Source organism: Xenopus tropicalis, chromosome 1, assembly GCF_000004195.4.
Source record: "Xenopus tropicalis strain Nigerian chromosome 1, UCB_Xtro_10.0, whole genome shotgun sequence".
Taxonomy (NCBI): Eukaryota; Metazoa; Chordata; class Amphibia; order Anura; family Pipidae; genus Xenopus; species Xenopus tropicalis.
Window position 1 is genome coordinate 103278280 of NC_030677.2, and position 25174 is coordinate 103303453.

The 25174-nt window shown below is 40.7% G+C and overlaps 2 protein-coding genes across 3 annotated transcripts in view; one reads left to right on the forward strand and one right to left on the reverse strand.

Annotated features, from left to right (window-relative positions):
* b4galt1l (beta-1,4-galactosyltransferase 1-like) overlaps nucleotides 1-25174 on the forward strand; it is a 79172-nt gene that overhangs the window by 8955 nt on the left and 45043 nt on the right. The gene's annotated exons all lie outside the window — the stretch shown is intronic.
* pex11g (peroxisomal biogenesis factor 11 gamma) lies at nucleotides 9379-13367 on the reverse strand. Its single transcript, NM_001079302.1, is given in 4 exon segments — nucleotides 9379-10928; nucleotides 11587-12243; nucleotides 12715-12903; nucleotides 13150-13367. Coding segments are annotated over 3 exon segments (450 nt in total). The 5' UTR covers nucleotides 13219-13367; the 3' UTR covers nucleotides 9379-10928; nucleotides 11587-12051.

The window sequence follows — 25174 nt, forward strand, 5'->3', positions numbered from 1 at the left end:
CATCCTCATCAGTATCCACATCTTCCCAATCTTCATAATCAGAAAAATCAGTATAGTCATCTTCACAGTCTAGTTCCTCATCATAAAAATCATAATAGGAAGGAACAGTAGGCTGGTGGATATTCAATATATTTAACTCAACAAGCTGTGAATATCTTGGGACTGAAGGGGTAAACGGGAAAGGTTTTACAGAACCGGCAGTCACAGTGGCACTTGAAGAGAATGAGTCAGAGGTAACTGGGAATAAATCCCCAGTAAAAGTAGCTTTCAGATAAGACAAAAAAGCACAGGGATCCTCCAAAAAACTGGCCTTTTCAGCAATGCACCATTCCGCCCATACACGAGCATCTCCCTCTAGGAGATAACGAGCTATAAGTCTACTCCTTAAAGGATTAGTGGCTTGTACAAAAAATGGAGCAGAACTTAAGGCTTTACATGATAGCAGAAAGGCAGAAAAAGAATCTTCCTCACCTTTGTATTTCTTGAGGGTAGAGAGCCAAGGAGCAGTAGAGAGTTGTAGTTCAACATCACAGAACATGGAGGAGTTACCGGCAGGCTCCATTTTGTATGGCTTGGTCATTCTGTCACGATCTCCCTGAGGAGACGCCGTGGAGTACCAGGAAGGTGGGAGCCTGAAGACGGGGTAACCCGGAGTGTAGCCATAGATCACAGAACTGGTGTCTGAGGCCATGTTGGAAGTGAAGAACTTTAATAAACTAGTGATGTAACAGAACACACAATGGATATACACAGAATATATATCACGGCAGGCAGAGGCAGAATCCAAAAACAGGCAAAAGGTCAGGGCAAGCGGCAGTCAAACGAAGTAAAGGACAGGCCAAGGTCAAAACCGGGAAATCAAGGTAGAACAAGGAAGGGCTCAGGAACAAGGCAGAAGGCAGGATCAGGACACGGAACTGGAGCTTGGAACCAGCGAGAAACAAGGACACAGACACAGGAACAGGGAACATGGAGGCAGGGTCACGAGAGACAATTAATGACCAAGCAAGGGGCAATGGTCAGGGAAAAGCTTATAAAGGGAGAAGATTAGAAGATGGGAAACACATGAGGTTAATGAGGTGGGCGGAGGAAAGGGAGCAGACAGAAAGTAGGAGACAAGAGCAGAAACAGACAGACCGAAATGCCTCCAGTGGCTACAGAGGCAAATGCATGCCGCCAGGAACACCCCAAGTGGTGTTCGAATCCCGCTGATCCTGACAAGAGGCTTGTAGAGATGCTACAAGAAGTGGATGTGATTGTACTGTTTATTATATTGGAAAGTTTGTATCATAGTAGCTGTGGATAAAAATAATACATTCAACTTCAAGTTCTATCTTTTGTCCTAGCAAAACCTACCTATCTTCTAGTTGATTGCTTGTATAATGCATACAAGGGGTATGGCCAAAAAATTTAGGACTGCATGATTGTATTTGTGGGGGGCACATATAAATAACTTGTATGGAGCCCTAAAGTTTCCAATGGCAGCCCTGCAGGTACCTTTAGGGCAGGCCCTCTGTTTTCCAGAGACTTAGTGCATCACCCAGAGGGCCCTCAAGATCCAGAATCAACATTATTTCACAATGGAAGAAGAAGAGGGTGGGGTTGCATGGCACTGTAAGCCCAAGGGGGATTGGGATATTTTTTGTACCAACCATTGGGCTAATGGCACACAAGTAAATTTGTGCCCGCAGCTAAATCTGCATTAATTGCAAGGAGATTTCAGAAAATGAATCGCTGTGTATTCTGCGCATTCAGCTGTATTTATCTTCAACTGGCTTTCAGGTGTGCCAACTTTTTAGTTTATTTCCTGCTTGTAATATAAGTATGCTGAGAAAAGTTTGACAACTGCAGCCCAAAATAACAGCCCTGTTGTTAACTTATGTTCCGGTGTGCAGAACACCTGTTTGTCCATAGAACCAGCACCTTTTGTTGAAGGAACAGCCACTTCACAAGCTAAAACAGCAATATACAAGAGATGAATATGCTTCCTTTTTATGGATACACCCATCTGCCAAAGGTTTGAAACCTTTTTTTCACTTTACCAAAATGATTCAGATGCAAGTTCTGAAAATTCAGTAACTGAATTTTTTTTTAGAAGTACATTCTCTACTTGTCTACACTTTGCTTGGCGGTATATTGCAGAAGCTGTAAGCAAAAGTAAAATAAAGTATTGCACCCTTTTTGCTGGAAATTATATTCTAACTGCTGGAGAACTGGAATTAGTTCACCTTGTGCACAACCAAGTACATGGAACCCAAGTTATAGGGGTAGGAGTAGAGGCTGTTCTGCTACCTAGATGACAGAACCACCCCCCACTCCCCAGATTACCTTTTTACTGGCTGCAGGGAAGTGAGGGGTTACACTCAGGCCTGGACTGGTATTTAAAATACACCCTGGCATTTTCAGCTCAAACAGCCCCCCACAAGTCCATTTAATAGTCAGTGTCTATGGCATCTTACAGCAGCCCCTCTGGCTTTTGCCAGAATCCACATATTGCCAGTCTGGGCTGGGTTTCACGCCATTATATTAGAAGAGTAAGAAAAGACATTTGCTTTTTAAAAATACCTGTGCTGTATGGGAGTGCAGGTAGCATGTCCTTTGGTGGCTTTTTGCTGCACCTTTATTTGTGTGGGTTTCTCACCTCGCCTCATTTCAGAAATGCTCCTGAATAGAGGTGATTCCCCAGAAGTGTTTCACTGGCTAAGTGTGTGAGTACTATTGTATTGGTAGTGATTCATGATGCTGACTGGACTGTCATTAAAATCCAAGCCTGAGTTAGGCATATTAGGGTAGACAGGTGCAACTTGATGGGTGAGGCACAATTCAGTGTAAAAAATCTGCACTTTTCCCACCACTCCCTCTGACCATCTCTGTAAATAGAACTTGGGATGCAAGAACAACAACAAATAATGGGCGGATGGTATGGCACAGAGCAGCAGAGGTAGACAGTGTGGAGGGGTTTTTGATGGTTCTGGGTACCTGTATTTGTTGAAACCTGTATTTGTTAAGCAGATTTGTTGAAATCTGGTTAAACTGCAATGATATATGTTAATTGCCTTGATATTTAAAAAAATCATTTGCTGATGCCCAGTGTATTTTTGTCCTGAGTTTACAGTAAGCTGTTACTACTATCACCAATTTAAAGTAAAACGTATAAAATTAGCAGTAATATATAAATAAATATATATATTTGTACAATTTCTCCACTCAAAAACATACCGTAAAACCAGAGCAAATGGGAAAATAGAAACTGTGCTCACTTTCTAGTGAGAATTATCCTACAAAAGCTCTCTGGATCACCATAATATATAGTAAATAAGGAGCCCGCTCAAACCTCCCCAGAATTCCAAGCAAGAATAAATGGTTGAGAAATACTGGACTGTCCATATAATAGTTTTAATAAACAAACTAAATGATAAAGGCAATACATGATGAGGGCTTCATTATTTAAGACACCATGGGCTCGATTCACTAAAGTCCGAAATAAGGAGTGCTATTTAATATTTTTCACTCGATTCACTAAAAGGACACTTGCAGAGCGCAATATATTATGCACGTAACCATTACTTTCTGAAAACCACCATTTCCCTGAAAACTGGAGGATGCATCACTCTAGGGCCAACATATACTTGAAAAAATACGACTGCAAAGTCCATGTTGTGTTGCCAATAGCTCACGAACCACAATTTTCTTTAAGTACCGCCTGCCCCAAGTAGGGTTAATATTCACACAGATTAACACGATATTTTGCACGTTTAACGCTTCATATGTGTTTGTGAATCATGCGTTAGTACTATTTCTATTCGCTAATTAACGCAATGCATTTTTTTTGTGCATGCGATATGCGGATTAACACATGCGAAATGACTTTGATGAATCGGTACTTAATTATCGCATGCTTTTTAATGAAAAAAACTATGCGATAAGCGTTATTGACCTTTAGTGAATCGGCCCCTATAACGCTTGTCGCATAGTTTTTTTCATTAAAATATGTCATCGTAAGATAAATAACGCCAAGAACATCGCTTCTTAATTATGACAAGTGTCCTTTTAGTGAATCGAGCGAAAAATAAGAAGTGATAAGATTTTTAACGCATGCTATAAATAGCACTCCTTATTTCGGACTTTAGTGAATCGGGCCCTGTATTTCTTGTTTGTAAAGGGTCAAAGTTGTGGTTGAGGGGGTTGGGATGATTTAAAAGAGGGGTTTAAAGGAATGTTGATGGAAAATCTAGTGTAAGGCAGGGCTTTTAAGAGATAGAGAGACAAGGCAGAAAAGACTTCCAAACTGACAGGTTAAACCTGGGGGGGAAATGCATTACAACAAAGCGAAAGAAAATTGGTTAAAAGAAAGAATGACAGATATTCTAAACTTCAAAGGATTACAGGGAAGAACTAAAAGAGCTGGAATCCCCTTTTTAAAATGTTATGTAATTATTAACACATTTGTGTATCCAGGTGCATTCAAAATCACGCCGACACAATGCTGTAACACAGTGTTTTACATTGCCTGTCCTTTAATCCTTTTAGTGCCAGCAGCTCTTTCTCCTGACATGCCGAGTGTTGCCATGTAAACTTTTAACACAACACAGATCGACCAGCAGTAAAGTCAACACTAGATTCAGCTTCTGTGCCACTAAAAGGGCTAAACCTTTAAAGTACATTTAGCATTATGTAGACAATGACATACAATTTGTAACATCAATGTTTTAGGCCCTGCACCCCTGCCAGGCATTTCAAATGATGCAAAAAGAGAACTGTTTTGCATTTGGATTTCAGCATATAAAAATGGTATTTAATTATACTTTTTGAAAGTACAGATTGCAGTGATATATTAGGGGTTTCTGTGTTGTGTGGGACACAAGAACAAATTTTGTTCTACTTGAACTGACTTTCAGTTATTTCTGTCCTGTCACTGTAAGAATTATTTCTTTGCAGAGAAAGTAATCTTCAGCCATCTTTTATCTGTTGCCTGAACAAAGTGACAGGTGAACTGTGCTCCATGGAGCCTAAAGGTGGCCATACACGGGCCGACTATAGCTGCCGATATCGGTCCCTTGGACCGATTCGGCAGCTAATCGGCCCGTGTATGGGCAGGGCAGAGCGGCCTGGCCGACCGATATCTGGCCTGAAATTGGCCAGATCTCGATCGGCCAGGTTAGAAAATCCAGTCGGATCGGGGACCGCATCGGCTCGTTGATGCGGTCCCCGATCCAACTGCCCCATTGCCGCCCACATAATTATTTTTTTTTTTACCTAAATGCTCCCCGATATCGCCCACCCGTAGGTGGGGATATCGGGGGAAGATCCGCTCGCTTGGCGACATCGCCAAGCGAGCGGATCTGCTCGTGTATGGCCACCTTAAAGGTGGCAATACAGGGGCAGATTTTAGCTGCCAATTGGGGTCATTCAGACCAATTCAGCAGCTTATCTGCCCATGTATGGGCACCTAAAATTGGGCAGATCTCCATCGGGCAGGTTTGATTTCAGAATCAGGGACTACATCGGCTTGTAGTGCTATGTGGGCTGTGCCTAATATCATACACAGGCATGACCTTCCCCCCCCCAAAAAAACAAGTATTAAATAAAAAATCTGCTTTCTAAAAATAAGTTATTTTTAAATTGGGTTACTGCCCAGGTGCAAACCCAATGATGGTAAGTGAGCCTCAAAAAGGTTAGGGTGCTCCCCAAGAAACTGTGTACTTGATAAAGTAAAAAAAAAAAAAGTATGCTAAAGATATCCACGTTTCTGTTGGAATCCACGATTTTGATTATCTTTCTCATTTGTAATACCAAGTGGTATCTTCAAGTTAACTTTTAATATGTTATAGAAAGTTCTACAACTAGCAACTTTGGGGGTGATCAATGACCCCCACTGGCCAAAACTATGTGCTATGTGAGGTTACAGTTTTATTGCTATTGTTACTTTTATTCGCTTATCTTCCAATTCAGTCCTTAACCTATTCATATGCCAGTCTGTCATTTAAAGGAACAGTAACACCAAAAAATGAAAGTGTATAAAAGTAACTAAAATATAATGTGCTGCTGCCCTGCACTGGTAAAAGTTGTGTGTTTACTTCAGAAAGTCTACTATAATTTATATAAATAAGCTGCTATGTAGCCATGGAGGCAGCCATTCAAAGGAGAAAAGGCACAGGCACATAGCAGATAACAGATAAAACACTATTGTATTCTACAGAACTTATCTGTTATCTGCTATGTAACCTGTGCCTTTTCTCCTTTATTCCAGCTTGAATGGCTGCCCCCGTGGCTACACAGCAGCTTATTATATAAATTATAGTAGTGTTACTGTAGCAAACACACCAGTTTTACCAGTGCAGGGCAACAGTGCATTATATTTTTATTACTTTAAAGCTCTTTCATTTTTTAGTGTTACTGTTCCTTTAAACCACTAAAATAAGACCCTAGCAACCAGATAGCTGCTGAAATGCCAAACTGGAGTGCTGCTGAACAAAAAGCTTAACTAAAAAACCACAATGATAACAAATGAAGACCAAGTGCAAATTGTCTCAGAATATCTCTACACAGTACTGTTAATTTAAAGGTAACCGACCCCTTTAATGTACAGTAGTAGGATACATCATTTCATTAATGGAGGTTTGTAGGTTTATGAATGGGTGTGCCTTTTACTGTAAATCTTGCATGTTTACACTGTGGCTGTAGGCCCTTCAGTTGGAGAAAAGTAAAAATAGCAGAGTTTAACTGTAAAGAAAGAATTCTAAGTCAGCAAATGATCTAGTTCCAACCGGGAGGTATAGAAACTCATAATTACGCAAAAGGGATGTCTGGGGAGTGTGCTATTTTGGAACAAGACAAAGCCAAGAAACAGACAGTATAATTATGTTTGAAAACTTTAACAAAACAATGAAACACCCTTAGAAAATGCAATTTGATAGAGGTCACACCATGCAAATTAATTTAATTATTATATAAATATGCTATATAGTTGAATATAATTGTGTACTAATGTGTGTTCTGTAATCAAGCCCAGATCTGTGTACAGGCCACATAGGCTTTAGGGTTGAAAAGGGCAGAATACTCCGTGATAGTCCAAAAGTCACATGGAAGAGTGTGTGGGGGATTCAAACAGCTGTCCATTCCTCAATGTAGCTCTCTTATTAGCTGTACACGTATGTGTGGGTTTCCTCCTGGTACTCTGTTTTCCTCCCACACACAAAAAAAAACATACAGGCAGGTTAATTGGCTTCTGATTAAATTGACCATAGCGTGTATGAATGTGGTAGATACCTTAGACTGTAAGCTCCTCTGGGGCAGGGACTAATGTAAATGATGTAGAATCTCTGTCAAAGTGCTACGGATATGTGTGGCATTATATAAGTAACAGGAAATAAATGATTATACCTCTTTTTTACTGTAATAATGAACATCTGCACTGCTTTGTTGATTGGTTAACATTTACACTGTCAATCTGGTAATTGGTTTTACTAAGGAGTTAGGTCACATTTGCATGCAACTGTGGATTCCTTTAACTTCTAGTATATTTATTTCAAGAACTGTGCCTTTAAAATATCTGCTAAGGAATAAACAACTCAGATCTTACACCAAATGTTCCAGTGCCCTCTAGTGGTGAGAGTGTAGAGTTCCAGTAGAATTCATTTTAAATTTAGAATTAAACACAGGGGCCCTGCTGCTATGAGGTGAGACAAGAAACTTGCCTCAGTTAGTAGCGCCCCACAATTTTCCGTGGGAGACAAGAAGCCGCTCTTGGTAACTTTAGGAGTTGAAATTTCAGTTTTCCCAAATTCCAGCCTCAAGGCAGATGCCATGGATGACAGATAAATGCAAATAATTAGAGCTTTTGTATAAATAATACTATATTTGCACTGAGAGCAGAAACCTTAGCATAGAGACGTAAACAAACAATATTACCCAGTTTAAATAAAATAACAAACAGACACTTTATATTTTCAGGTATAATGTTTAGTTTGCATTACCATTTAAATGCAATGTAACCTGCTTCTGAGCTTATTATCTGAAAAAAAAAAATCATACCCCTTCCAAAATCAAGAAAAACTAGATATTACTGGAGAACTCTTTCAGTTCCGTTGGTAATATAGCAAAAGGTCCAAGGTTTGCTACAGGTCTACTTGCACAAATCAGTAAGTAGCATTTAAAGGTCACCTGTTAAAAATCCAACATCTTATTGGTTTGTGCATGTTATTGCATATGTGGGTTGGACTACATCCTAGGATTCCTTTGCCTACAAATGTAATATATTGCATTGTACTCTAAGGCTGTCGAGACCCAAATTTCTAATTTTAAGGTAGCAGTGGGTAATTTTACCTGTAAGGGCAGTGGCAGACAGGGAGATTAGTCACCCTGAGACATATCTTCATTGCCAGGGGCGACTAATCTCACTGAAATGCCATCCTTTCGGCAAAGTGTAAATCACCGGTGGGATGGCATACGTGCCGCTACGATTTCCCTAAGTAGCCCGAAGATTCCTCTCAAGGCAACTTTGGGAAATCGTAGCAACGCGTATGCCATCCCCACCGGCGATTTACATTCTTGCCGGTGGGATGACATTGCGGGGAGATTAGTCGCACAGGGCAACAAAGATTTGTCGCGGGGCAACTCATCTCCCCGTCTGCCACTGCCCTAAAAATTACCATATTCAAATGCTATTAGCTCTTAGACTTATCCAGCCTATCTTAGCCTTGGACCAATGTGGGATCTACTTCTAGAAAAGATACTGCTTCAGAGTCACTCTAAAAAAAGTAACTTTATAACAATGTACTCAGGAACTACACAGTCACAAATGTCTTTTATACAACTGTAGAAGAATTCTCGGAACAGATTCATACACTTTTAGGAGTCTACTTAGAGCTAAGGTTATTCCAGAAACCGTTAAAAGATCTAGTCACGGTATCCATAAATTAGTAACAATTGTCAATATTTCTAGTAGCAAACCATTATTAAAGGCTCAGCTAATTTTTACAGCTTTATTGCCACATTCTTTAAATTCATTGTGGTTGCTGATATGATTAATCATAAAAGGGAAAGCTTTGAGTACAGATTTTATGCACTGTTCTTAATGTGTTTATCATAATACAGGTATGGGATCTATTATCTGGAATGCTCTGGACCTGGTATTTTCTGGTAAAGGGTAACAGCATATGGGGCGCTTTTTAGCCCTTTACAAAGTCAGCTCTAGCGCACACAACAAAATGCCCAATAACACCTTTGTATTGTAAACAATCAACCTCATTTTATCCTAGGTGGTCAAATCACTTCACTGCAAAAATGCAGAAGGAAAAACTGGGTATTTTGACACCCATACGACAAAGTACTGTGCCCTGTAGGACTGTTGTGCCACCAACAATGCAACATTTGCAGTTTGTGTACTGTACAAGTTTTATTATCACAGAGTAGAAGCAAATCAGACAAAAATTAAAAATTACATACCTTTCATGTGTTGCAGAGCTTTCTGGATAATGGGTTTCCGAATTGCTATTTTTTTACCCACAATGCATCACTACCCACATTGCCCCCAGAATTTTATTGTAATAATAGGTACAGGCTCAGTAGCTTCTGCCATAATTTGGGTATGATCGATATGAATGCAAATCAGTTTCTATCTTGAAGTGCGTGCTGCACACATTTTTATTGTTTGTGAATTGTTTGTGAAAGGCGCCCTGGAACTGCTAGTGTACATTCCACGGTTCAATTATGTGCAATTCATCAGCAGGCTGAAGGGGCACATTTGTGCTCACACCAAGAAGCACTTAAGGATAGTCTATAGGTGAAATTATTTTTTCACTTGCATCAAAAGTGCAAAGTTTTGCGCCAAATTAAGCGATTTACATTTGAACATGAGTCCTCATATGTACAGATCAAGCTATATAAAGAGGTTTCAAGTATTACAGTTAAATTAATAGTGCAAATAGTTCTGGATTAATCCTATCACATTTTCTTATAAATGGAATCCATGCATGGTAATAAAAATTTATATTACAGCCTGGCACTGAGCCTCTTTACCTTAGTGCTAGGACACATTGCTTTAGTATTATCTATTAAAAACATAATGAGTGTGAAAAATTTCAGGGCTAAAGTACATGCTGAGCTTTGGTCAAAAAGTTTAGAAGATGTAATATCTGAATCTACATGTGTCAGACATGTACTTGTTTTTATGTACATCTGACAGTCAATGCATTTTATTGAGAAAAGTTTATCCAGTTAGATAAGAAAGCAGCATGAGTGAACAACTTGTGTAGTTCAGCCAACAGAATCAAAGGCATTTGGTTATTGCGTTTCAATCCATTTTCCTGACTTTGAAACAAGTCAAATAGTTCTAACCTGAGATACACTAAAGGTTAGATTTGCTGTTTATTACATAGTACATGCACAATAAGATTTATTACTATGACTTTTCTTGATTTGTAGATGTTTACCTCCAATTGTATTGAAAGCAACTTTTGCCTGTTTTCAGTGGTACTTCCCTGTATGACAAAACATCTTGTGACATAAGAGTTGTACTGATGATACTGAATATACCAAGGGCTGTGTGCAGTTACTTGGAAACTCACACATTTTGCCTTGTCTAGAAAATAAAAAAATAACAAATACCGAGAGACGTAGCTGTCCTGCATTCATGGCTAGTGTACCACATAGCAATAGATTCTCTTCAAGTATCTAGACATGGTTTCTCTTTTTAAAAGTTTCAGACACCTCCTGCGCTTCCTCCTACAGCGGTCTGGTAGATGCCTATCAGTGATGATATCGTCCCCATCAAACCCACCAACCATATAGGAGAGGACCCACCCCAGAGGAATCCGTGAGGCATCCAATGAACGGCGTTGACCAAATCAGAAAGGCAACTGATAATACATAAAACCTCTGATCTTATCTGAGATTTTATTTCCCCACGGCTTTTGGGAGGCTCCTCCCTGCAAGACAAGATTGTTGTTGTGACTTAATATGTCATAAATAGTTAGCTATATATGAAGCAATGGATTTACAATTATTTGTAATAGAATTAGGCCAATTACTGGGGGTATAGTGGAACTTTGGAAAATGTTGGGTAAAGGTAGTTATCTTGGCTTTCTGGATGTAGCTATCCTTTCTTGGAAATTGTTCAGTATGCATTACCAAACTTTGGCAACATCCCCACAGGTTTAAAGGGACACTACCAAGGCAACTTCAGAAAGCAGAAGTGACACACATGTTTTCCTACTGGCAATATATATATATATATATATATATATATACTTAACTGCTAATGAGCGCACTCCAGGGTCTTTAGCTTAAAAAATTCGATCTTTATTTCAAAGTTGCCATCATATCTTGCCATGATATGATGGCAACTTTGAAATAAAGATCGAATTTTTTAAGCTAAAGACCCTGGAGTGCGCTCATTAGCAGTTAAGTATATTTGATATTTCCCAAGCGGCACCCGGGCACTATTCTACAGTAATCGTGAGTGCGGATCGCTTTTCTGAATATATATATATATATATATATATATATATATATATATATATATTGCACATAGACTCTCAGTGTTGCAGTAGCAGAGCTTGTCAAACATAAGTAGGTATTACTCACTTTTTTCCTTTGTATCTTCTTAGCATTATTAAACTTCTTAGTGACCTGATAGTGGAAACAGAATATTGTAAAATGAATGCACCTTTACCTATGTATAACCATAAGACACTAATGGTGAAATAATTTACCTGCTTCTGGAATACTGGGCTTCTTCCCCCTAGACATTAGTACCACAGGTATATGTCATGCATTTTGTCTATGGTCCATAGCCCTGATGGAGCAGGCTTTATTGGTGCACTCAGTATGAATAATGCACATGTCCCACCATTTATTTTTTTTTTTAAAAATCCACTATCACTATGAAGCCACAGCAATGCACATTACCACAAAAAGCATTTTTTAATAAACTATAAAATAATATGGAGAATCTGCTTCTGCAGTATAGATTTTTTTTAGCTTGAAAGCTTATCAAAATCTCACCAGCGCAACAGCTAAATATTGTGAGTTCAGCAGTTATTTTACAAATCATGAGACATACTTCACAATTCCTAGTATGAGAGAAAGCCCCCAAAATGCTGTGCTCGCAGTCCACCATATTTCAGACTTTGCACTAATAACTCCAGAGTCTGCGGCCCATGCTATGTGCTCACAAGGGTAATAGAGTTGATCAGATATGTTACTGAAGATCGAGATCCACCTGATGATTGGGTCTTTCTCCTGCATGAATGAGGGATAATTTAGATTTTTATCACCATCATCACCATGTAATAATAAAACAAATGACTTAATTCCTTTATTTTTAACTTCACAGATATTAAATGGTAAATTTGTGCTTAATATTTATTTTATATAAAGCACAGATATATACAAAAAAATCATGCTATGCATAACCATGACAGGGGAATAAATAACCTTCAGCCTGAATAAAACACCAATATCCAGAGGCGATTTGCAATCATCTTTTTTCAGTATTTAGCACAGTTGACAAACCAGGAGGGTAGAAAAAAGGGGGCTGCAGAAGTAAAGGTATATCCTGTTTGCTAGATGTAGTTTAACATTGTGAAAAAATTTAAAATCTGTCCCTTTAAACAACATAAGTATCAAATGGAGCCAATCATGTAAGTCTTCTTTGGCTACATATTGGTCAGATGTACCCACTGGACAGTAGTGTGTAAACGGTCATCTCACCTTTTTTCCCAAGCCATAATTTACAGAGTACGCGAGCATGGCAAGATCATCAAACAGCCGTAGAACTGTCCGGCAGTGGCTGAGCTGTGATGCCACAACCAGAAGGCTCTTTCCCCAGTTGTGATCCACCTCACTCTTGTTTGACATCACCCCACCCAGGAGCTGACAGCTGTAACATAGCGTTCTGACCTGAAATATAAATGTACAATGAGACCTGAAGAGCAGCCATTTTCTGCAATATCATTAACTATTAATCAGCTGGTGACTTGATGCAACTAGTGAGGCTCGTTTAAAGTGCACCAACTCTTATCCTGCCTGGCTGCATGTGTCTTTGAAAGTTTCCTGCAGCCTCTTGGCAGTAGTTCCTGAGTATAACTGCAATAGATGCATTTTAGCTCAATCATGCCTGTTGCCCTGGAGAAGTTATAAACTCACCACTCTGTCTCTCCCTCTGTAAGATTCCAAGACATTTACAAGACCAGACACTGCAGCAGCAGCAGCCATTGCAACAGCTTTCTGTAGAGAGCAGGGCAGAGGTAACAGGGTCACAAGCAAAGATCAAAGAGCTACAGTGATAGCCACAGATAAATAAGTGATATGTTGCAACAACCAGGAATACGTCAGCCACTCCTACTTATCCCTTTGCATTCAAGGATCTGCCTCCTACATATCAACACTATTTCTGCGAGTTAACACCATCACACTGCAGCCTCGTCAGCTTCTTAACTTCTGTGTTCCAAACCTCACTCTGGTTCTCTAAACTCCACCCCCTCCATGCTGCCAATTCTTAAAGGGAACCTGTCACTTTCCTACTGTTAACACTTATCACGTACAGAATAGGCTGAGTGCGGTGAATACAAAAGAAGCCCCATAAGGGCTGTGTGGGTAATAGGCCGGATGAAATCAGTCTGGGGGGGTTTATTAATTGATACACAATGGCATACCCCCCAACTGTCCCGCTTTTCGCGGGACAGTCCCGCTTTTTATGGCGCATCCCGCTGTCCCGGATAGTTCCATGAATGTCCCGCATTGCGCTTGCTGTAGCCGGATGTTCTTGCTTCTTCTGCGGCTTCGTTATGCCTCTCCTTGTGCAGCGCGACAGGCCTTTTTATAAGGTTGCGCCTGTGGGTGTGACGTCATTACGCAACCTTATAAAAGGGCCTGTCGCGCTGCACAAGGAGAGGCATAACGAAGCCGCAGACGAAGGCTGCGCCTATGGGAGGTACTGTGAATGGGGGACACTGTGTATTGGGGGGTACTGTGTATTAGGGGCTACTGTTTATAGGGGCACTGTGTATTGGGGGCTACTGTGTATTGGGGGCTACTGTGTATAGGGGGCTACTTTGTATAGGGGGCTACTGTGTATAGGGGGCTACTGTGTATAGGGGGCACTGTGTATGGGGGCACTGTGTATGGGAGACTACTGTGTATTGGGGGGTACTGTGTATTGGGGGTACTGTGTATGGGGGGCTACTGTGTAAAGGGGGCTACTGTGTATGGGGGGGCTACTGTGTATGGGGGTACTGTGTATGGGGGGCAAAACTGGTACTTAGTTATAACTCACTTATAACTGACTGTCTTCTCTCTATACTTGTATTTTAATGTAGGAGTTGCTATATTGTTTTCCTTAGGTCGTTCAGTATGAGGGTATAGCACATTTTCGTCTGCGCCCGCCATTTGATCTATGTAAAAGGGGTATTTTTTTAAAATGGGGTGTGGTAAGTGGGGCGTGGCCACAAAAGGGGGCGCACGCCAAATCTTTTTGTCCCTCTTTTCATTTTTCAAATGTTGGGAGGTATGCAATGGGTGATGGGAAATAAGAGGCTGACTGCAGTGGCTACAAAAGAAACCCCATAAGGGCTGTAAGCTGCCGGAAGAAACCAGGCTCTGTGGGGGCTTTTTGTTGATTAGAAAAGAATAGGGTGCTGGTAAGGCACTGAAATAGGGAAACTAGTCTGGGGGTTAATTTTATTGATTATAAAACAATAGGCCCCTGGGGGAGCACTGAAACAATTTGGGAGGTATTTTAACAATAGGCTGTTTAGGAGGTGGGGAAAAATCTGGGGGAGGGATTTGGTGTATCAAGGGTACGTAACTTGTGTTTTTTCTTCCACCCTCCCTCCCTAAGTTTTTCTAGGTTAATATAAGCATGAAATACTGCTTAGCAGCAGGAGAGAGGCGGCAATGCGGGCCCCATATGGTGGTTGGCAGGGCCTGGAACTGTGCGGGGGCAACCGCTGGGAATCCACCTGGCACGGATTCTGCTTTCTGGCCTTGGGGATAAACCAAGCAAAGCCCATTTTAACAGAGGGGCAACCACTGAGGGGCTCACTGGCACTGGTTCTGCTTCCAGGTCAACGCGTATCCCTACAGGAGAAGCCCAAATGTGTTTTTGGAGGGGCAACCACTGAGGGGCTCACTGGCACTGGTTTTGCTTCCAGGCAGGAATCCCTACAGGTGAAGCCCATATATGTCTATTATGACAACTGGTGGTGGGCCTGCCATTTGCAATGGTGCAAATTGTGTTCTCCCTTAAATGGGAATGATTTGGGGCCCGCATTTTATTCAGTGAATTTATAGTCAAAATTTTTAATAAACATGACCTCCCCCTTTTTTCCAAAAACTAATTATGTTGTCTGAGTGGTTATTATGATTACTGTCTTATGATAGAAGTTGGTTGTTGGGGGTTTTGCTTTAGTGATAAGAGACCAATTACATGCTAGAGACCTTAATGTGTGAACTGGGATTCCAAATTTGCCCTGGTATTTCCAAAACACAAAGGCCCAAACAGACCCGCAGGCCCACTAAACAGTGACTGTCCATGGTATCTTACAGCAGCCCTAGGGTGGCACCTTTGTTCAGTTATAAACTTTGACAAAGGGGGCATGTGATGATGTCTGTGGTATGCGGTGCCGATGTCATCACGCAAACCATCTCCGGCGTCATGTGATGACGTGATTACCTTGGAGACGGGGTTGTTACGTCCGCCAAATACTATTTAAATGGTTTCTGCTATGTTTTCTGAATGTTGAAAACCAGTCAGAAAGCTTTGACCCGGACAGCCCCTTGAAGAACCAGGCTGACAGGTTTAACTCTTTTACTGCCAACGACGTATGGGATACGTTGTGGCAGTAAAAGGGCTTAAATGCCAACGACGTGTCCCATACGTTGTTGGCATTTAAGCGCTGCTCTCTGCAGCTTCTAACAATGACAGCCCCCCTGGGCAATGTGCCAGGGGGGCTGTCATGAGGGTCCTGCGATCGATCGGGTCGCAGGACCCTCCAGGAAGCAGCAGACGCGATCACATTGCGTCTGCTGCTTCCTGCTTCCTTCTTCCCCCCCAGCGCCGGCCCAACTGAAGAGGAGGCGATCGGGTCTTCAGGACAGGTAAGGACTTTTTTTTTATTCTTGCATTTACACACTTTTGACACACATTTACATACATTTATACACACTTACATACATTTACACACACTTACAGCACACATTTTAGCATTTTTTTTTCATTTTTCACACTTTTATACACTTATTTACACTCATATACACACTTACACACTATCACACAACTTTTACACATGTACACACATGTATACACAAACACTTTGGGTTTTTTTTGTTTTTTTTTTAATTTTACCACTTTGTTTTTAGTTTCTTTTACCTAAAAACTGTTTATTTTGACAGCGTGACTATTGGATCAGATATTCTGACCACCAAAAATATATGGTTTTGTGGGGGTCACTGTATAGTTAGGGGAAGTTTTGGCACATAATACACTGACAGGGGGCTCTGTGCAAAAGCTGGGTTTGCAGGCGAGAAATCCATATGCGCTATTTTCATTTTGGGTTCAGTACATACCGCAGACTTTGGTATATCTATGCATATTGGGCATCAAACTGTTCAGTAGACCTCTGGTGTTCCTATTTGGGGTGACTTGCCTTTGTACGCAAGAAATTGTGTGAGATAAATGCGGCAAATTGCAACATTTTTAGGCGATTTTCTGAAATGTCATAAAAACCAATAAATTTAGGAAAGCTCTGCAGATTGGTACTTTGGTGTAGAAAGGACTCTTTACCCTTGTTGGATTTGTCAGAATGTGTACTTTCCAAAAATATATGGTTTTGTGCGGGTCTCTGTATAGTTAGGGGAAGTTTCGGCACATAATACACTGACAGGGGGCTCTGTGTGCAAAAGCTGAGCTGGCAGGCGAGAAATCCTTATGCGCTATTTTAATTTTGGGTTTAGTACATACCGCAGACTTTGGTATATCTATGCATATTGGGCATCAAACTGTTCAGTAGACCTCTGGTGTTCCTATTTGGGGTGATTTGTCTTTATTTGATCTTTATCAAGAAATTGTGAGAGATAAATGCGGCAAATTGCAACATTTTTATGCGATTTTCGAAATGTCATAAAAATCTGCAAACTTAGGAAAGCTTTACAGCTTGGTACTTTGAACCAAGAAGAAATGTTTACCCATTATAGATTCGGGGGGATGTGTATTTTCCAAAAATATATGGCTTTCTGGGGTGAGTGTACTTTTTTTGTAGCATTATCCCACATATAATGATGTAAATGTGTTGATTTTGCAGGAGCTGAAATGATAGATCATATGGGGGTATGTTCCCATTGGGGCCCCTACATGCCACATACTTAGGTAAACCTATACATATTGGGCATCAAACTGTTCAGTGGACCCCTGGCGTTCATATTTAGGGTGTTTTATCTTGGTACCTAATGCTATGTGGGAGATAAGATGCTGCAAAGTGGAAGCTTTGAGGGGATTTTTGGAAATGTCATTAAAATTGCTAACTTTAGAAAAGCTGTGTGGCTTGGTACTTTGGAGTAGAAAGACATGGGTACCCATTTTAGATTCGGGGGAATGTGTACTTTCCAAAAATATATGACTTTCTGGGGTGAGCGTACTTTTTACTAGCTTTATCCCACATATAATGATGTAAATGTGTTGATTTTGCAGGAGCTGAAATGACAGAAATGACAGTACATATCGGGTATGTTCACATTGGGGCCGCTACATGCCACATACTTAAGTAAACCTATACATATTGGGCATCAAACTGTTCAGTGGACCCCTGGCATTTATATTTAGGGTGTTTTATTTGGTTACTTTATGACCTGTAGGAGATAAGATACTATAGACTGGAAGCTTTGAAGCGATTTTTAAAAAAAATCACAAATTTTGATAAAAACCAATAACTTTAGGAAAGCATTGCGACTTGATAGTTTGGAGTAGACAGACATTTGTGCCTATTCTGTATTCCCCAGAATCTGTTCTTTCCAAAAATGTACAATTTTCTGGGATAAACCTTCTGTTAGTGGAATTTTTGGCCTTGAAATCTAAAGTATGCAGCTTTCTGGAGCAGTGCTTTGGAAATTTGGTAGTGTACTGCTGGGAGTTTTTGACCTATACAAGTGAGAAATCTCCATAAAACTATATATATTTGGTATTGGCACGTTCAGGAGACATGGGACTTTCCAAATCAGTTGTATATTCGTGCATAAAATAATTGTCGAAAACTGGCAATACAAGTTCCGCTTTGACCAAAATGGCTGGCAGTAAAAGGGTTAAAACTGGATAGGTGACAACCCTAAACAGTTATTTGGCAGAATCCAAATCTTGCCAGTAGGGAAAACAAATCCTAATTTGCACACGCAAACACAAACGTACATATGCAAAGACTAGGTTTGTAACATTCGTGTTCATGTGCCACCTAGCTGGTAAAAATGTTGTTTGATGCCAATGTTATTAATAGCAAAAAAAAACCCTATCCCTAAACTTTCTAATTCAGAGTTAAAATAAGTAATGTGGAAGGCTCAGGGAGGGAATGCAGTTGGGAGGACCAAGCCTTACACATTATATTTTAACATGGAAAGCTCAGGAAGGGGGGTGAAGGCTAAAGGTGGCCATACATGGGCCAATACAAGTTCCCAACTTAGTCCTTCTGGACAGAGTCGGCAGGTAATTGATCAGTGTATGCAGGGTTTATTTACACCCCTGACCACCCTGATGTGGTCTTTACAATACTGCACCTCTTAGACAACCCCCTTGATTGGGTCTCAAAATTGTGTACGGATGTACGGTCGCTTCCAACATTGCATACGTACACAATTCCAACTCAGTTGTATTATAAGCTGTGTGCATCAGAGACGTGCCCTGTTTCACCCAATCCATGTCCATTCCACACACAGACAAGGCATCTGCATCTATTCCATGTCCCTGACTATTCTCTCTGCTCTGATGATTTCTGGTGTGTTTAATGCTAAGTAAAACTATGCTGCAAATTCTGACATCAGGTGCCTTGGCTGTTACTGCAGGTGGCTGGGAAGAGGGGGGGCAAATTAGACTGAATCCTGAGTGGCATATCTGTATTTACCTGAGCTGTCAAGGAGGTGTATGTTAGAAAAATAACTCTTTCTCCAAAATTTGACGTTCGTGATAAATGAATAACTCAAATTGTGCTAATGGAAGTTGTGTGCTACGCTGTACACATTTACATAATGCGCTATGCATCTGATGGGGAAGCAAGCCAACTTGTAAAGAGGTGAGCATAGAGTGTGGTTCCTTAATCTCTATTGGGTATATTTATCAAAATATAAAACAGAGATTACCACAGTCCCCCAAAGTGCATGGGGCAGACAGGAGCAGATTGGCCTTTTCTCCTCTAGGGATAATACACCATCAGAGAAATTGCTGTATGTGCCACAGGGGTGTGGAACGCAGGGCTTTTTGATCACAGATACTTTATCCAAGAAAGCAGTAGAGATTAAATTGCAAAAGCCTTTTGCCTTGTAGTCTACACTATCTCCTGGATACTTATCACGGGAATTATGACACTACAGTAGGTATATGATATGCAAAACTATTGTTCTAAGGCTGCCACTAATAATAACCTGCAGCCCTCTTCCTGTTGGTGTCGCTGTTGGCTACCAGCTCCTCTAACCTGTAACGGCAAGTAGCAAGCATGAGCTGTGTGCTTTTAACCCTGTTGCCAGTTAATTACAGCTACTATATTTATATTTGCCATTACATTCATGTTGTTAATTGGTTTGCAAATTATAATATTATAGATAGAGAGAAACCAAATGTAACCTTTGGAACTTTAAGCAAAACATACATCAAAGTAGAATCAGAAGGCTAATGGTGCCCACTAACTGCTCTAGCAGGGCTGCAGATTGAAGTCACATGCAGATGTACTGACTTGCCTCTATTATGGCTGAATTATTTGTACCCAGCTAGAAAGCTAAAGAAATGAGCTTTGTCCTACATAGTTATTAAACAGAATCATGTGAGCTGGAGCCTAGTATTCCAGGCATCATTTGTTTCTAATTATTACAAATACCTCCAATATTCAGCACTACACTGACTATGACACCTACAAACTATATAGTTGTTACCATTTAAATGTACACAGGAAACTGCCAAAATGTTATGTTAACCTGTTTACTAGCAGCTGGTTTGGCAGATGAAGCTTACCACACTTGCCTCATGACTTACAGACTGCTTTAACTAATCATTTACATTTGGTTCATTGCAGTTACATTTTACATGATGTGCTAAGTCTACAAACTGTTAAAAGAATGTGCACACTCCTCTTGAAGAATGTACTGCTTCCATAATACATTAAGTTATGTATTTACTGAGTCTTTTCTGTCCAATGTATTGTGGTAAACCAACTTTCCAATAAATTCATCTGAAAAATAAGTGCTGGAAAACCGGTTCCATTCTAGTTGGTAAGTTGATTTAGAGCAGTGTAGGCAATATTTGTTCTTTACAGGACTAAACTTGCTTTAACACTTATATGCTCAGCATGTACAGAGAATATCACTTTAATGATTATTAATTGTATGATATCAATACTAAATTGGTATTGTACTGTAATTTTTTGCTTAAAGGGGTGATTCAAGTTAAATTTTAGTATGTTATACAATAGTCAATTCTAAGCAATGTTTCAATTGTTCTTCATTACTTATTTTTAATTGCTTTTAAATTATTTGATGTCTTCTTCTGACTCTTACCAGCTTTCAAATGGGGGTCACTGACCCTAGCAGTCAAAACTGTTGCTCTGTGAAACTTATTGTTATTGTTACTTTTTATAAATTATTTTTCTATTCGGTCCCTCTCCTATTCATAAACCAGTCTCTCATTCAAACCAAATCTTGGTTACTAAGGTAATTTGGACCTTAGCAACCAGATAGCTGCTTAAACTCTAAACTAGAGAGCTGCTGAACAAAAAGTTAAATCATTAAAAAAACTAAAAATTATAAAAAATGACAACCAATTGCAAACTGTCTCAAAATATTAAACAAAATAGTAAGTGGCAACCCATTCTGAGGGGATAGAAGTTTTTTTTATTACAGTGTGTGCATATATATATATAAAATTATATATGTTGAACCGGTCTATCTATCATCAAAAATGGATACTTTCAGTAATGTAGAATATAGGATGTAATGTAGGATCCTCTCAGTCATATAAAAAAGACTGGCAAAGTTGGTAATGTTTACACTGAAGAAGATGTGCTTTGGGGGTATATAATTAGAGAACCTTAGAACCTAGGCCCACTTTCCAAACTATTTTTCCTCCTTTCATCACCCATATTCTTTATTCTCCCAGTCTCTTTTATTTACATGCTAGCATCTATTCTTCCATCTATTTCTCCTCTTTCTTCCCATTCACAAAGAGGGAATGACCATGAAACAAGCCAAATGGTCAGGAGCAGGAGGGCCCACTTACACCTGGGCCCACCAGGAGTTTTCCTTGTATCCTGGTGGGCCAGTCCGACACTGTATAAGGGGACCCCCCAATGGCCCTTCTGACCGATATCTGAACAAAAAAGGTGTGAATCAGGTGTGAATGAGGCACATTTGATTTTTCCATTGGATTGTAGACTGCATAAGGTCATTGATGTGGTCCTTATACCCTAAGGACCAAATGATCAAATTGGGTGGGCATATTGGGAGAAAGATTTGCATCCTTCCAGAGGATGTGAGGGCATCCATTCATGCACTCTGTCACAGAAGAGTAACCAGTAAGTAAAGTAGGCAGAGATACTAAAATGCAAGCAGCATATGGCTAATCTTTATGGAAGCCATATACCAAAATACTAACAAATATAATCTTCAGTGCAGTGGTAATCCTGACAAGGCATACATGTCAGAATAAATATTTTATTTTGTACTATGAACAGTGCACCACAATTTGTATAGTACTGGCTCTTCGGCTCCTTACAGCTCTTCTCATCCTAACCATGATAATTTCTCTATTGAGTAGCATTTTAAAGACATTCTATCTTCCTTTTATGTTTCATCTTGTAAAGGCCTTTCCCAGTTAATATATTGCAGAGATGTCCTTATACTGACAAAGTTTGCACATCTAAAATGCAGTATCTTAGTTACTCCTTGCAGAGATGTCTGTCAAGGGGAGGCCGTGTCATAATCACTGTTCCCTAATGCTTACCAATACTAGAAAAAATTCTGTATTAGTGACTACGAGAATCAATACAGCATCTTTTTTAGTAGGTTCCTGAACTACCTAATATATATAAGGGTTGACTCACTAAAGTGCGATAACGCTTAGCGCATGCTTTTTTGCGTTAAAATTGACGTGAAAAAACGCGCGATTCGCTAAAGTATTATAGCATGCGTTAAGTCGCATATCGCATGCGTTAATTAGCGCGCAACCGCATGCGTTATTTTTACCGCAATGCGGTAATTAGCGAATGAAAAGACTACTAATGCATGATTCACAAAAGCACCTAAAGCGTTAAATGCGTTAATTAGCGCGCGAATGTGTGCGTATTTTAGCGCCTAATTGGTGGAGGCGTTGGGCAGAGCACATTTTTCATTTTTGAGCTAAAATGGAGTTTGCAATGGGGTCTTTGCTTGATTTGGAGGAGGAACATCAAGTCCCTGAGCCTTCCAGAGTCATGCAGCCTCGCTTTTTTGCAATTGATTGCACCCATGTGGTGTTAAACCCCCCCAAGACAGGGAGCACATATTTAGAAACCGTAAGAGCTACCACTCAATGTGCAAGTGGTGTGTGATGCACAGATGAACATCCTGAGCATTGTGTCTGGGTTCCCTGGCTCCTCTCACGATGCTTACATCCTAAGGCAGTCCGCACTTTACCATTCTTTCGAGACAGGACAAATGCCTCACGGGTGGCTGTTAGGTAAGTATTTGTGTCATGTCTAGCACAACTTGCCCACATTTGCTTTCTGTCTCCCACTGTCAAACCAGTCCCTGCCTGCCATAAGCTTGTTTTGCAATTTGAAAAGTGCCACTGGGAGAGTCAAAGCAGCTACTTGTAGTGTCACCTATCAGTCTCACACTGTCACATCTGTTGCAAAAGGGCCATGTTTTGACAGAGGGAGACTGGAATCAGCTTATTTGTTTGCAGCATCTTATTACATCTTATTTTATTTGAGGAGATGCTGGCTACCCGTGCTCTAGGTGTGCTTTTAATGAAGCACATGTGAGAGCGTGGCCTGTGATTGAGAGGACATTTGGGGTCCTTAAAAGCCAGTTCCGCTGCCTGGATAAATCAGGAGGCAGCCTCATGTACAGCCCCTCTAAAGTTGGCCAAACTGTGGCTGCGTGTGCTGTACTGCACAATCTGGTGAACCGGCATGGCTTACCAGGCGATGTGGCTGAGGACCTGGGTGACCCCATACATCCCCAAGATCCTGTCCAAGGTGTGGATGCCAGAGGGAATGAAGTCCGGGGACAAATCATTACCAATTACTTTTCCTGTAAGTACCTACAATCTTTAATGCCATAAACAAGAAATACCAAACAACTTCTCCAAAAAAAAAAGGTTTTATTTACAGGGAACCCACTTCCTAAATTAATGGTTTGAGCAGGTGATTCCCCCACCCGCAACACAAATATAAAGAACAGAAAGAAATATTTTCAAACAACATAGGCCTAAGAAAAGATAGGTTCCACAGATCCCTAATGTGGCACATTTATTTTCTTTTACGAAGCTGCCTAGTGGGTAGCTGTGCTCTCCCCACTAGCTCTACTGGTAGAGCATGTTGGCTCAATTGCCTTTAGTGCCTTTTCTTGCAAGGCAATTTGTTGCTCTAGGAGCGTATTTTGCCTAGCCAACAATGCTACTTTTTGTCGTTGTAGTTCTAACCGCTCCTCTTGCAGGCTTAACATGGCAGCCTCGTGTGCAGTTTGGCGTGCCTGACACGCCTGTTGGAGGCTTAACATGGCAGCCTCATGTGCAGCTTGGCGTGCCTGACACGCCTGTTGGAGGCTTAACATGGCAGCCTCATGTGCAGCTTGGCGTGCCTGACACGCCTGTTGGAGGCTTAACATGGCAGCCTCGTGTGCAGCTTAGCGTGCCTGACTGGCCTGTTTGAGGCTTAACATGGCTGACTCATGTGCAGCTTGGCGTGCCTGACTGGCATTGTAGGCGTTAGTGGCCACACACAAGTCGACATACAGTGTGTACAACTTTTTCATCAAATTTTTATGATGCCTCATTAGGGATTTGTGGAACCTAACTTTCTCAGGTTCCTGGGGGGCACATTAGCTGTTCTGGCCTTGGTTGCCTGACTACGAACTTGCCTAATCCTATTGTACCGTGATCTTCGTCCTAACTGACTTTTACAACAGTCGTGCCCCTTTGCTTGCCAGAACTCCTCGCCTTGTTCCTCTCGTTAAGTCCAGGTGGCATCTGAGTAGCTGAGGGCTCCTCCCGAAGCCAAAGGCAGTCACACTACTGGTGAAGCCGAGCCGAGACCAGGGAACTTGGCATCTGTTCTGGTTTAGGGTGCCGACCGTGACAGAAGGAAAGTAATTTTTCAATTTTACTGCCAATAGATTTGCCATATTAGTGCCACCTAGAATGCAGAATGCATTACCATACCTGAGTAAACGGCTCTAGAAGCTTTCTCCGTTTGCTTAAGACAACAGCTGCCATTTTACCTCACCTAAACATAATTTTTACAAAAAAGGAGACAAGAAATCCTGTGTTTCTTTTGATAGAGAACTCAGTGCAGCGTTTCTGTCAGTGCTTATGGCTGTATTTACATAGACCTTTCTGATAAAGCTTACTTACCTTTCCTTCTCCTTTAAAAGGCAATTTTACCTTTTTAGCAAAACTGTAATAACACATAAAATTGTATCCCAAATCTCCCAGAACTGTGTTCAAACTTTAAATAACCTGCAAATTTTGTAAAATGGGAGTGGTATTGAGGGATATGATCGCAAAAATGGGCATGGTCAATAATTTTTCTGCTACGCGCAGCATTTCTCTTTGTGCCTCTTTGCATTTTTGCAATGTTGGGAGGTATGCTTTAATTGAAAAAGTGAATGTTATTCACACCTGCTGTATTATGTGTGATAACACCTAAGTTGCCCCCAGAATATCATCTTTCTACTCCAGGCTATCAAACTGCTCAGGGCCATAGTATTTCTGTAGTGAGCATAT